The sequence below is a fragment of the Suricata suricatta genome, chromosome 1 (genome assembly GCF_006229205.1).
Source record: "Suricata suricatta isolate VVHF042 chromosome 1, meerkat_22Aug2017_6uvM2_HiC, whole genome shotgun sequence".
Lineage (NCBI taxonomy): Eukaryota > Metazoa > Chordata > Mammalia > Carnivora > Herpestidae > Suricata > Suricata suricatta.
In genome coordinates, this window is record NC_043700.1 from 99335191 (window position 1) to 99347856 (window position 12666).

At 41.3% G+C, this 12666-nt stretch overlaps 1 protein-coding gene across 1 annotated transcript in view; it reads left to right on the forward strand.

The window, feature by feature from the left end:
- The first annotated feature begins 838 nt into the window (after positions 1–838).
- Positions 839–12666, forward strand: part of PRSS12 (serine protease 12) — a 74385-nt gene continuing 62557 nt past the window's right edge. The window contains exon 1 of the mRNA XM_029941606.1: positions 839–1616. Coding sequence (XP_029797466.1) covers positions 1115–1616 — 502 coding nt within the window. The 5' untranslated portion in view covers positions 839–1114. The remainder of the gene's footprint in view (positions 1617–12666) is intronic.

Genomic DNA, 12666 nt, shown 5'->3' on the forward strand with positions numbered 1-12666 from the left:
TCCACTTTGGAGAGGCAAATGTGTAGGCTTAAGCTCAAGTCCCTTGGCCTGTAACAACCAGGCAGGTGTCAGAGGGATGGACTTTTGGATAGGATGGAGACCCGGACGGATGAAGTCTTCTCTGGTTAGAAAGGAAATTTGGTATTAAGAGGGCTTCACTGAATCCCAGTAATAACCAAACAACTGGTGTTGTCCAGGGCACCCGGTGGAAAGTGGGAGGCAGGAAGTAGAACGGCTCAAGCTCCTTTCCCTGGGTCGGTTCAGGAATTTAATTTCAGCAAATGTTTATTGGAGCCTAATAAGTGCTGGGCACGGTGTTAAGTACAGGGATATAAGGCTAAATCAAACGTGGTCTTGTCCTTGAGGAGCTCACACTTCAGTAAAATGTCTTCAACATTCCTCATGTGCTTTGTTAACTTTTATACCGGGACTTGTCAAGAGAGAGCTAAATCCATTCACACTTTTGAAGATTTCAAAACCAAGAAAACTAGACAGGGCATGGGGGCATGGGGTGGAGGAGAGACGACTACAGGGACTGGTGCCAAGCTTGGGAGCCGCCAGACGCGGTGGTGGTGTTGCCTGCCGGCAAGGGGCAGCCAAGACCTTCCCCCGCATCGGCACCCCCGGGCTTGGCTCTGGCACAGCAAGGCTGCGGCTGTGCCAGCAGTTGATCTGGCCTGGACCGCGACAGCCGGGAGCTGGGTAGGGGCCGAGCGGAGAGGTCCGGCTCCGGGGAGAGACTGCGCGCCCGGCGCCCGCCCCCAGGGGGCAGAGTTTGCGGGCTCTTGCCACCGCTGGCTACCTGGGCTCAGACCCCACCACTCCAGGCGGAGTCCGCGCCTTCTCTGTGCGAGTCCCCTGCACCAGCCCGTCTCAGCGAGCTCAAAATTTCACTGCCCGCTGTCGCTTCCGAGGGGCAGGAGCGGAGGCGCGTCGCGGGACCTGTGGAGGCAGGCGAGGTGGGGAGGGGAAAGCGGTCGGCCGGCGGAGGGCGGGAGAGGACTCGAGTGGGGGATTCGAGGGACGCTGCAGCCCCGCCTCCGCCCCCTCCTCTCCTCCCCTTCAGCATCGGAGGGGCAGGGGAGAATGGACCAAACCCTGCTGCTCTGGCACCATGACGCTCTCCAGCTTCGTGGTGGCTCTGGTTTTAGGGGCGCTCCCCGAAGTGGTCGGCTTTGATCTAGTCCCCAGTTATCCCGTCCACCACCGTTATCGCCATTCGCCCCGTACGAGCCCCCAGCACCCTTATTACCTTCCCACTCCGCAGCGCCAACAGAGGACGCCCCCGTCGCCCTCTCTCCCGCGCGTCCCGCGCCCCCCGCCCGCGCTCCCTGCCCAGCGCCTGCACCCCCTCCATGCTGGGCGCACGCCCGGGCCGCAACCGGGAGACTGCCCGGCCGGCGAGCCCTGGGTCAACGTGACGGACTTCGGCGCCCCGTGTCTGCTCTGGGCAGAGGTGCCGCCCTTCCTGGAGCGGTCGCCCCCGGCGAGCTGGGCTCAGCTGCGAGGGCAGCGCCACAACTTCTGCCGGAGCCCGGACGGCGCGGGCAGACCTTGGTGCTTCTATGGCAACGCCCGCGGCAAGGTGGACTGGGGCTACTGCGACTGCAGACACGGTGAGTGGCCCCGGGGCAGCTGGGGCTGGCGGTCAGCCAGCCTGGCGTGCCGAGGGCTTTCGGTGTTCCCTGAGGAGAGCGAGGGAGAGTGTGGGGGTTCGGGTTTGCACTGCCCGGCGAGCTGGCCGCCGAGTTACCGGCGTAGCGCGTGGGTGCCGTGACTTTCAATTAGTGAGGCGTGCTTGTGTGTGAAGGTTGTCGTGGGGACACAGTGCTGCGCTCTGTGTTCCTGAATGCGGTGTGTGTATGTGTGTGCTTGTGGCTACAGGCGGGCTCGTCGGGTGGCCGTGTGTGATCCAGAGCAGTTTGCCTGGAGGATGTTTACACGAAAGAGGCAAAGTAAAGGAGGAGATAAAGTTTCTAATTACTCGTTTTGGAAACGGAAATATTAAACCTAATATGACAGCCTATAACCTTCCCCCACCTCACAGACCCCGATTTGGAAGAATGTGATACACCTTTTTGCCTTTTTTCTTACCGTTGGCTGCTGTTTGAAAAAGTATGGCAAAATGTCCTGGCCAGAACACAACTTGCCAAAGTGATGTTCAAGTTCTGGGGCACAATTTGGTAAATATGATCAGTGAGAGAAGAGAAAACAAAGGAAAAACAGATAGGAATAGTAACTATCTTAGGAAAGAAGCAACTTGATATAGTCAAATGCAGTTTTCAAGAATGCCCATTTTTAGCTCTATAGGTTATTTGTGGGCATTTGGGATTAGTTGGTGACATCAAGAGATAAAGTTGGTAAGATGTTTTGGTTTTATGGTATAATGATAACGCATTAATGGATTTAATGTAAGTGAATGATCTGCCTTTGAAGAGTGCTTAGTTTTGAGTTGTTGGGGCTTTGTTTAATATTGGGGCTCCCCCCCCCTCTTCTTTAATAGCTGGGAAGAAAAACTTCTTGTCCTTCAAAGTTTGAATTTCCCTTCAAACATCTTGTTGGCAGCTCTCCATCTCAGCTATGGGGCAAGGATTTTGTGAATTGGGGTTCTAAAATATGTTGTACTTTAAACCTTTTGGAGGTGATTCGGAGGTTAGCTTTCATAGTGCCATTCTTTTCCTGCAGACATTTTTATTTATCTGAATTGCATTAGCTTTGAGTTAAAGGAAAGTGATAGGAAGGTTAAGATCAATTATCCTTCATCCTAGAGAATGAAGTCATTGCAATACTCGTGTTTCGTGGACAGAATGCCAATGTGGCTATAAAAAAAATTGAGGTGGTATCAGGCAAAGAGCCCCAACATTGTCTTGTTATTTACTATAAGAGATTATTTGTAGTAAAATATCGTGTTTAGCAAACATTGGACTTTTTTTTTTGCTTTCCTGCTATTGTACTGAATTTCCTATCTTTAAATGTATATTTAGGAAATATATATGTATATTTATTTACTAAATATATATATAAAAAAGAAAAGTGGAATTCAAAGTTAAAACACTATAGTGGCAAATTGCTCTTTCTGACGTATAACTCCTTTAATTTTATATTCCAAATGAGGAGAGTAGGTTGTTCTTTGTTTCCTCTCTTGTGTTGAATGGAAATTTAAATCTAACAACAGCACAGACTCTTCGCGATGTTTTTATGTTCATAGCTAATTCTCACCAGACAGAATCCCAAACACTGCATAATTGTTGTCTGTGTAGTACTTCCTGGGGCAAAGTGATTGAACACAAGAGAAACAAAAGAAACCACCCAAGATGGGAGATAAATGCTCCCTGCAAAAAAGAACAGGAAAACAATTGGCTGGCTGTGTAATAATTAATCACGTTCACAGACCCAGTCTTGATAACCGAAGCTTCCCATCCAGTCTTTTACTCCTCATGTTCTGACTGGGCATGCTCCATACCTTTGAAATGACTGGCATTTTCTGAACCTTATGGCTTTCGGGTCCTGGTCCTACATTTCACTTTGGAGGGGAACAACGCTGTCATGAAGTAGTGAGAAGAATATGGAATTATGCTTTAGGAAACACTCGTGTCCATTTTGGCTCTTTAGCTGTGTAGTGTCAGGTAAGACTCTTAACTCCCAGAGCTTTGGTTTCCTTATCTAGAGAAAAGCAGTTTTTGTATAGATTAATTCAAAGAACTTTTCCAGCTCTGAGCCTGTACCAAAATGACCTGGCCTGGTAACAGCTACAATTTATTGAGCATTCACTCCATGTTGGATGCTGGGCTAAGCATTTTATGTATTAGTTTCTCATGTAATTCTCTTAACATTAGAAGGTAGTGTACATTTTCATGTCACAGCTCATTTTACTCTGATTATTACATAAACATGTAGAAATATGTGTGCTGTCTGATGACCCCATTTTTGTAGCTTAAGGACTAGTCTAAAAGGAAAGAGAAGGGGAATTATGTTTGGTTCAAGTCACATGATTTCCTGTATCTTATGATTTCACAATGTCCAGAATTCGGTAACTTTCTGTGTCATCCTAGGAAATAGTACCCCGGCTTTTCCTTTGACTGGTATGGGGGTAATAACAACCTAGTTCGCCAGAATATTATTATTAACTGTATGTGAACAAGGTTACTTTTATGTTTTTTTTATGTTTTAAAGTTTATTCTGTTTATTTATTTATTTAAAACATCTTTAATTCAACAATAGCCAAATCATAGAAAGAGCGTAAATGTCCATCAACCGATGAATGGATAAAGAAGATGTGGTTTATATATACAATGGAGTAATACATGGCAATGAGAAAGAATGAAATCTGGCCATTTGTAGCAACGTGGATGGACCTCGAGGTCAGGCAGAGAAGGACAGATACCATATGTTTTCACTCATAGGTCTGACAGGAGAAACCTAACAAGGGACCATGGGAAGGGGAAGGGGGGGAAAAGAAAGTTAGGGAGAGGGAGGGAGGCAGATCTTGAGAGACTCTTGAATACTGAAAACAAACTGAGGGCTGAAGAGGGAGAAGGGAAGGGGAAAGGAGGGTGATGGGCATGGAGGAGGGCACTTGTGGGGAAGAGCACTGGGTGTTATATGGAAATCAACTTGGCAATAAACTATTAATAAAAAAATTTAAAAAATAAAACATCTTTTAAATGTTTATTTATCTTTGAAAGAGAGAAGGAGCGTGCCAGTGGGATAGAAGCAGAGAGAGAAGACACAGAATTCAAAGTAGGCTTCAGGTTCTGAGCTGTCCGCACAGACCCTGACGTGGGACTCAAACTCATGAACTGTGAGATCATGACCGAAGCCGAGGTCGGTCACTTAACCAACTGAGCCATCCAGGTGCCCTGTATGTTTTTTATTTTTTTATTTTTTAAGGTTTATTTATTTTAATTAAAAATGTTTTAAAATATTTATCTTTGAGAGAGAGAAAGAGACACAGCATGAATGGGGGAGGGGCAGAGAGAGGGAGGCACAGAATGTGAAGCAGGCTCCAGGCTCTGAGCTGTCAGCACAGAGCCCAACCTCGAACCTTGAGATCATGCCTGAGTGGAAGCCACCCAGGTACTCCTATTTTTATGTTTCTATAGACAGATTTACCAGGCAACTGATTCCCCCTGATACCCTGCAATAATTTAGAGCTTCCTTACTAGGAAGGCAAAATCACTTTCCAGTCATTGGCTGGCATGGCAGATGGGGAAACTTGACACTGTGCTAACTACTCTGCTACAAGCAACTGAGTGGAAATCACACATGGGGGACCGATGCCTGTTGGGTAAAACAGGTAAAATAAATGATGACAATGCTCTAATAACAGATTTCACCAGAAAGAATGATTCCTAAATCTGACTTTTTGTCATGTCATCATGCAAAGCTGTTCATATACACGTACCCACTCCAATCTCCTGATTCAAATAGAGGCAGCAGACTTGTGGGACAGTTGTTTACAGGCTGTACTCTTTGAAGTCCATCTGGTGTTTGAAGGGAATGTTAATTAAAAAGTTGGCTGAAAGCTGTCCCTTGAATTTAAAAAAAAATGCTGCATCTTGATTCTATGTAGCAGGTTCTGAAAAACATTAGCAATACCAAATTTGATACATTTCCTGGCTGGAGTTTAAATTTTGAACTCAATCTGCTCTACAGGATAAGACAGATATAAAATCTTTGATTTGGGGCATTATCTATTTATTAATATGAAGATCTTTTTAAAGAAGAAAATAAGATATCCAGTTATGATTGCCTTTTATGAGTGATTATCTGGGAGTGTATATACATATGCGGTCCCTGTCTTTGAGTATGTGTGTGTGTATGTGTGTGTGTGTGTGTGTGTGTGTGTGTGTGTGTGTGTATTAAAGTAATCTTTGTGTTTTTTAAATTTTTTTATGTTTTATTTATTTTTGATACAGAGAGAGACAGAGCATGAGAGGGGGAGGGGCAGAGAGAGGAGACACAGAACCGGAAGCAGGCTCCAGGCTCTGAGCTAGCTGTCAGCACAGAGCCTGATGCGGGGCTCGAACCCACGAACGTGAGATCTGACCTGAGCCGAAGTCGGAGGCTTAACCGACTGAGCCACCCAGGCGCCCCTAAAGTAATCTTTGTAAATGTGATTTGGTTCATAATTGTGGAGGCAGACCTAAATACCCAGCAATACGATACTACACAGAGGTCTCTTCATTTAATGGATACTAGCTAGGTAGCTTCATGTTGAGATAGGATAGCCTGCAAAAGAGAGGGCCTCTCCTCATGTAGGGCCCATTGGAAGAGCAAGGAAACCTTTCTAGAATTCCACTGCAGGCTTCTGCACTTCAATGGCCAAGACTGGATCATATGTTCTCTGGCACTCTCTAGGGAAAATTCAGTTAACACAATTGCATAGTTTAATCAGGATTTACCTCTGCACACTTGGGGACTCTCCTGCCAAGACAAAGCGAGGTAGTTGTTGAGGAGAGCCAACAGGGTCTGCTAAGAATAATGGTTGGAGTTTGTCCCTCCTTTGGGGAAACTTAATGCTGTTAAAAAGTAGTAAGCAGGAGTGTCTGGGTGGCTCAGGAGGTTGAGCGTCTGACTCTTGATTTCTGCTTGTGTTATGATCTCACAGATGGTGAGTTTGAGCCCCTCATTGGGCTCTGTGCTGACAATGCAGAGCCTGCTTTGGATTCTCTGTCTCCCTTTCTCTTTGCCCCTCCCTCGCTCGTGTGCACCCTCTCTCTCTATCAAAAATAAACATTAAAAACATAGTAGTAAGTAATTTAAAAAATTGTGTTGAAAAATGTTACATTCATTTTTCAGCTGTATCTAGATGAATCACATTTAGACCCTGATTTGATTGAAAAAGCACATTTTCTTATTTTAAGATGCTATTTGCAGGTCTAGTAAATTTATGTTTTGGAATGAATATGAATATGAATTTATGCATGGAATGAATAATTCCATAAATGTTAAGAATATGGAAGTTAGCTCAGTTGCTTGGTAAACACTTTTAATTCTAATTTTTAAGCTTCCCCCATCTTGTAACTTGTAAAGAAAGCCGTTCTCTGAAATCTCTTCCGTTAGTCTGCATCATAAACAGGCATCTGGTTGTGCAACTACATGAACAATTGACTTAGACTGCGTTCTACCTGGTTGACACTCTGTTACTAGAAAATCAGGAAATGTTTATTTTTGCCTCTTTAGCATCTTACTTTTCTAGAGCCGTCCTCCCCTCATCCCTCCCTTTTCTTCCTGCAAGACAGCACAATATTAATAAAAAATTTATTATATGCAAAGCACTAAAGTAATGAGATTCTTTTCCCCCCACTACAAGATATAACCCCAATACTTTTTATTAGGCTCACCAGCAGGACACAAATGCCAATTTCCAATGCCAATTGGAAAATGCCAATTCTAACAAGGCATGGGTAGATTTCATTGAATGTTTTGTGAGTTCACACTGGGAGCAGCAATTACAAAGATGAGTAAGAAATCACCTCTGGTTGAGGACACTCACTCTCTGGTTGAGATGTCAGAAGAATACTGAGCATTTTCATTACCTTTGCCGTGATACCTATTCTGGGAGACAGATAAGAGGATTACTATCAGGAGTAGTTTAATTTCGTCACTCAGAGCTGGACAATAAAATGTTAATACGCACACCATTTGCCTATATATGAATAGTTCAGAGACACACAGTTGGTGAAATTCCCCTCTAGAGTTATCTGTATATATTGTTAGTATACCATAATTAAACCAGGGATAGAGTCTTCTTTTGTATAATACTGTATAATATTTTAAATGAAGGAATATTTGATAAAATTGATAAATTTCTAATAATCTCAATGTAAATGGGTTGAATTGCATATTGAAAGGAAACTCTCTCATTGTTTTTAATACTCTCCTATTTTGAATTAGACAAGTTCAGATTTTTTTCCTCAGTACTGAAGGTATCTACATGAATAATAAATGAACAACTAATATGAATTATAGTTGTGAACTAATGGAGGTAGATATAGTTCAGTTGGATCTCAGGCCAGGGGAATGTTTCATGTCTTAAAAGATGATTTGATTTTATTTTTACATGGCATGATTTGAATAAAATCTATTTCATGATGCTAAAGCCAGTTTCGGTTATGGGTTGATATAACTATAGGCAAAACTAGTATACCTTGGTACTATCACATAGGGTATAGGATGAAAATAACATCAAAATTAAACTTGCCTCCTGTACTGTCCTTGAAAAATGCAACTAACAACCTCCCAATTCAGTTGTTTTTAGGCAATGTGAAATTTTTGTATTTTTTATAATTAAGATAGGAAATGATCATTTAGTATATTTCAGAACGGTTGCATTTGGTATAAGACATAGGATTATGTTTAATTCATATGTGAAATACATGTACTAAACTGTTCAATATGCAATGGGCTTTTTTCTTCTGAATGGTTCATAAACTGAACTTTATGACTTTCAGCTTTAAGTATACTTTTTGTCCAAGATCTGAACTATAATTTGATGTCACCAGCATGCATTCTTTCTGATTCCACCAGAACAATAGCAATAACTAAATGAATCATTTTGTGCTTCTGTGAAGTTCAGTAATAGATGAAAAAGGATTTGTATGCTAACAGTAATTTTATTTTATTCCTTTCTTCAATTGTGATTTTAAAAGATTTAAAAATATTTATTATTAATTCTATTCAGAAAACACTTCCTTTTTTGCCATTTTTTTCTTTCTCTGTAAACGAGTGAATGCCTTTCTCTAAGTACGTGTTAGTTAACTAAAATAAGCATATCTTGTCATTTGGTTTATTTTGGAATGAGCTGAACTTACAGAACGAAGATTGCTGACCCTCTTGGTTTCTTTCCTAATATTTCTTTTACGTATCCTTGACGCGTGGAGTATGAAAAGGGTATTTTTGCTAGCTGTCCAAGGAGGGCTAATAACCATAATGGCTCTCTTAGTTTGCTAGAGCTGCTGTGATGAGTACCACAACTGAGTGGCTTAAACAATAGACATGTATTGTTCCACAGTTCTAGAGGCTGAAAGTCCAAGGTCAGGGTATCATCAGGGTCACCTTTCCTCTGAAGACAGCAGGGAAGGATCTTTTTCAGGAGGACTCTCTTAGCTTCTGAGAGTTCCGTGGCTTGTCATGGTGTAAACCCCATCTTCAGATGGTATTCTCCTGCTGTGTGGGTCTCTGTGTCCAAATTCCTCCTTTTCATAAGAACATAATTGTACTAGATTAGAGACCACCCTAATGACTCATGTTAACTTGGTCTTTGACAGAGACCCTATTTCCAAATAAGGTCACTTCTATAGGTAGTGGAAGTTAGCACTTCAACATTTTTTGTGAAGAATAGAATTTAACCCATCACAATAGCCTTAAAAAGTGTCAAACCAATGAGACCTATAAAGGAAATTTTAATCTAGTTTGCTGTTTTCTAGAAGATTTCCTTGTGTCCATTGAGACATAAAATGTTGAAAGAGAATCCTTCTTTAATGTCTTTCCATTTGGAGAATTGTTGTGTTTAAAAATGTTTTTTAAATTTTATTTTAAATTTTAAATTATTATTAACATATTTTAAAAATAGGAATATTTAGAATAGAATAGTTTCCATCAAATTGGCACTTGAGGGACTTTAAGATAGTGCAGTCCGTGTGGTATAGAGACATTAGCTGAGACTGTGAGAAACATTGCGAAGTGCTTGGCTGGAGGAAAGTGTGAGGGAAAGAGGAGGGATCAATTTTAGGTAATAAAAGAGCTTTATTATTAGGACAGCAATATAAAGGAGTTTACCAGGCTTTGAGCTTTGTAGAGTGAGTGCTTCATTATTCCATCCTATCTTTTTTTCAAGGATATTGCCCTTCCTTTACTTTGTAATTATGCACCTATAAATTTGTGCACATGTATAGCCCTCCTACAAATTTGCACAATCCATGCAGTGGGTCCTCCAGTGGAGAGTCATTCTTGGATGTAGATCACTGGAAAGTCACTTCTCTCCTGTTGCCAGTGTATAAAACCTCTTCAGGCTGTCTTACACTCCTATCTGGCTAATTTATTCCAATAATATGTTTGGTAGGTTAGTTGCAATATTTCAAATAGACTGGTGAAAGCCAACATGACCTAATGCATAAAGTGTATTATGCAAAGAACATAAATGCACAGGCGTGGAAGAGACATGAAATGCAAAGACAAGGCAGGGTCTTCGCTCAGGTTCAGTGACAGGATGGTGGCAAGGACAGGGATCTAGGATATAGTTGGAAACAGGACCAGTAGAAAGGATGGGAACGGAGGAAATGGTCATATCAGTTGATTTGGTCCAAATCTTTGTTATCCATAAATTGAGGGAAATGAGTTACGTTTTTTAAGATTTTGACCACCTTAACCATTCTATGAAAATAAACAAAGCAAGAACAAAGTAAAAGCAAAAACAAATAACTGCTTATCTTAAATGTTTGTAATTGTGTCTTCAATCTTTTATTATTTGGAGCATGTATTATGCTGATAGTTTTTAAAGTGCTCTTTCAAATAATTATTTGAGAATTATGGACTCCATGGAATTATGTACCATTAAGAACTACTCACTCTGAGTCCAAAGTAAATAATTTTTAGATTATTTTATTTTATTTTTCAAAATAGTTTATTGTCAAATTGGTTTCCATATAGCACCCAGTGCTCTTCCCCACAAGTACCCTCCTCTACTATCACCCCCCCTCCCCCTCCCCCTTCAACCATCAGATTCGTGTTCAGTATTCGATAGTTTTCAGCTATTTTAGAAATTGTTATGGCCTTTAGGCAAGGATAAACTACACTGGGGGCTGGGGGATGGAAGCACAACTAGAAAGGTGTGTGCAGTGGGGATGTTGGTGTTGGGAATGGATTCTGACAGAGAAGTCATTAGTCATTGACATGCAAATCAGCTTTCCAGAATTGCAAATATTTGTATTCATTTGTTAAAGGAAAATTGGATGAGCACTCCACATTTCTTGCCATGAATCAGACACAGCTAAATGAATCCAGGCTTTCACAGCATGTTTGGAGAATCTGAGGAATGATGATGGGACTGATAGTTGACCTGGAAGCCCTTTCCAGCTCTGTCACTGCATTCTAATGATGTGAGGGCGATGGTCATACTCTATGCAGAGTTTTCTATGCCTTATCTCCAAATGCCTTAATCTTTAGATGATATGTATGCATCATTTCTTATTCGTAGCTTTTTGGTGATTTAGGCAGCATTTAATTTTTTATGATATTTTAATTTGCATAAATAGTATTCCAGTTTATTTTCATTGTTAGAACTTTCTTCCAACCCTCTGTCTCGAGTAATCTAGTGGAGGAGGATTAGTAGATTAATTTAAACATCATTTTGACTGTTTGTTTGAGGTGAGCATATAAATTCTTTGAGTTGAAATATGCTGGCATTTGCAATATGCATAATATTATGTAGGTCATCTATAGAAGAGATTTTGTGATTAACAAATCATTAAAGTTCAGTGAAATTCTTCAGACATATTTCTTTAAAAATGTTTTGCAGTTCACTCTTCATTGAGCCGTACAGGGCTTCTTCTTGCTTAGTGAATTAAAGAGGTTTGGAATATGTGAGTGATTAAGATTTATCTGCCATGTGAATGATCCGTGCCCATGCTCTCTCCTGAATCATCAGGATTTGGCAGTGTAATGTTTTCCTTCCATTTAATATTGTCTTTTGTTTGAATTAAATGACACTTTGTATTTATCATGAGAAATACAATATGTGTTTCTTAAATAGTTACATTTGTAAATGATGATGACTTGGAAAATAATAGTGGTAGGTGCCTGCAAATGAAATGAATGGATAATTTGTGAATCTAATATTTTGAAAAAATTATTTTAAAGTCATACTTTGAAACAACTTTGAAATATGCAAACTGTGACAGTTTTTTGATAGAACTTAGTTTCTTAATTTTCTTAATTCCTTAATTTCTTTATTTATGAAATAAAGGTCGTCATAAGTGACTTTTAACACAATTTTGTGAAATTCTTCAGCTGTCCAAGTTTACTTCAGTCTCTGCTTAAGTGTCCCACTGTGGCCTGATAGCCACTCTGCAAACCAATGCCAATAAGAAGGGAAACCTCAGTCAACCTGCACTTTTTTTTTTAAGTTTGCTTCTTTATTTTGAGGACACAGAGACAGCACAAGCTGGGGAGGGGCAGAGAGAGAGGAGACAAAGAATCCCACGCAGGTTCCGTGCTGTCAGCCCAGAACCCAGTGTGGTGCTCGGACTCACGAAACCGTGACATCATGACCTGAGTTGAAACCAAGAGTCAGTTGCTTAACCAACTGAGCCACCCAGGCGCCCTGATTCATCCTTACTTTTAAGGGCTGTTATTTTTCCTGGGGTGTGCTTGCATTTGTTTTTAAAATTTGTTTTTAATATTTATTTGTAAGAGAGAGAAAGACAGAGCGTGAGCAGGGGAAGGGCAGAGAGAGAGGGCAACACAGAATCTGAATCAGGGTCCAGGCCCTGAGTGTCAGCACAGAGCCCCTTGTGGGGCTCGAACTGCGAGATGATGACCTGAGCCGAAGTCTGTTGCTTACTGTTGCTTAACCAGCAGAGCCACTCTGGTGCCTCATGGGGGTGCTTACATTTTAATTTTGACTCGTTTCAAGACTGAAAAGAATAACTCAAGTCATGAATT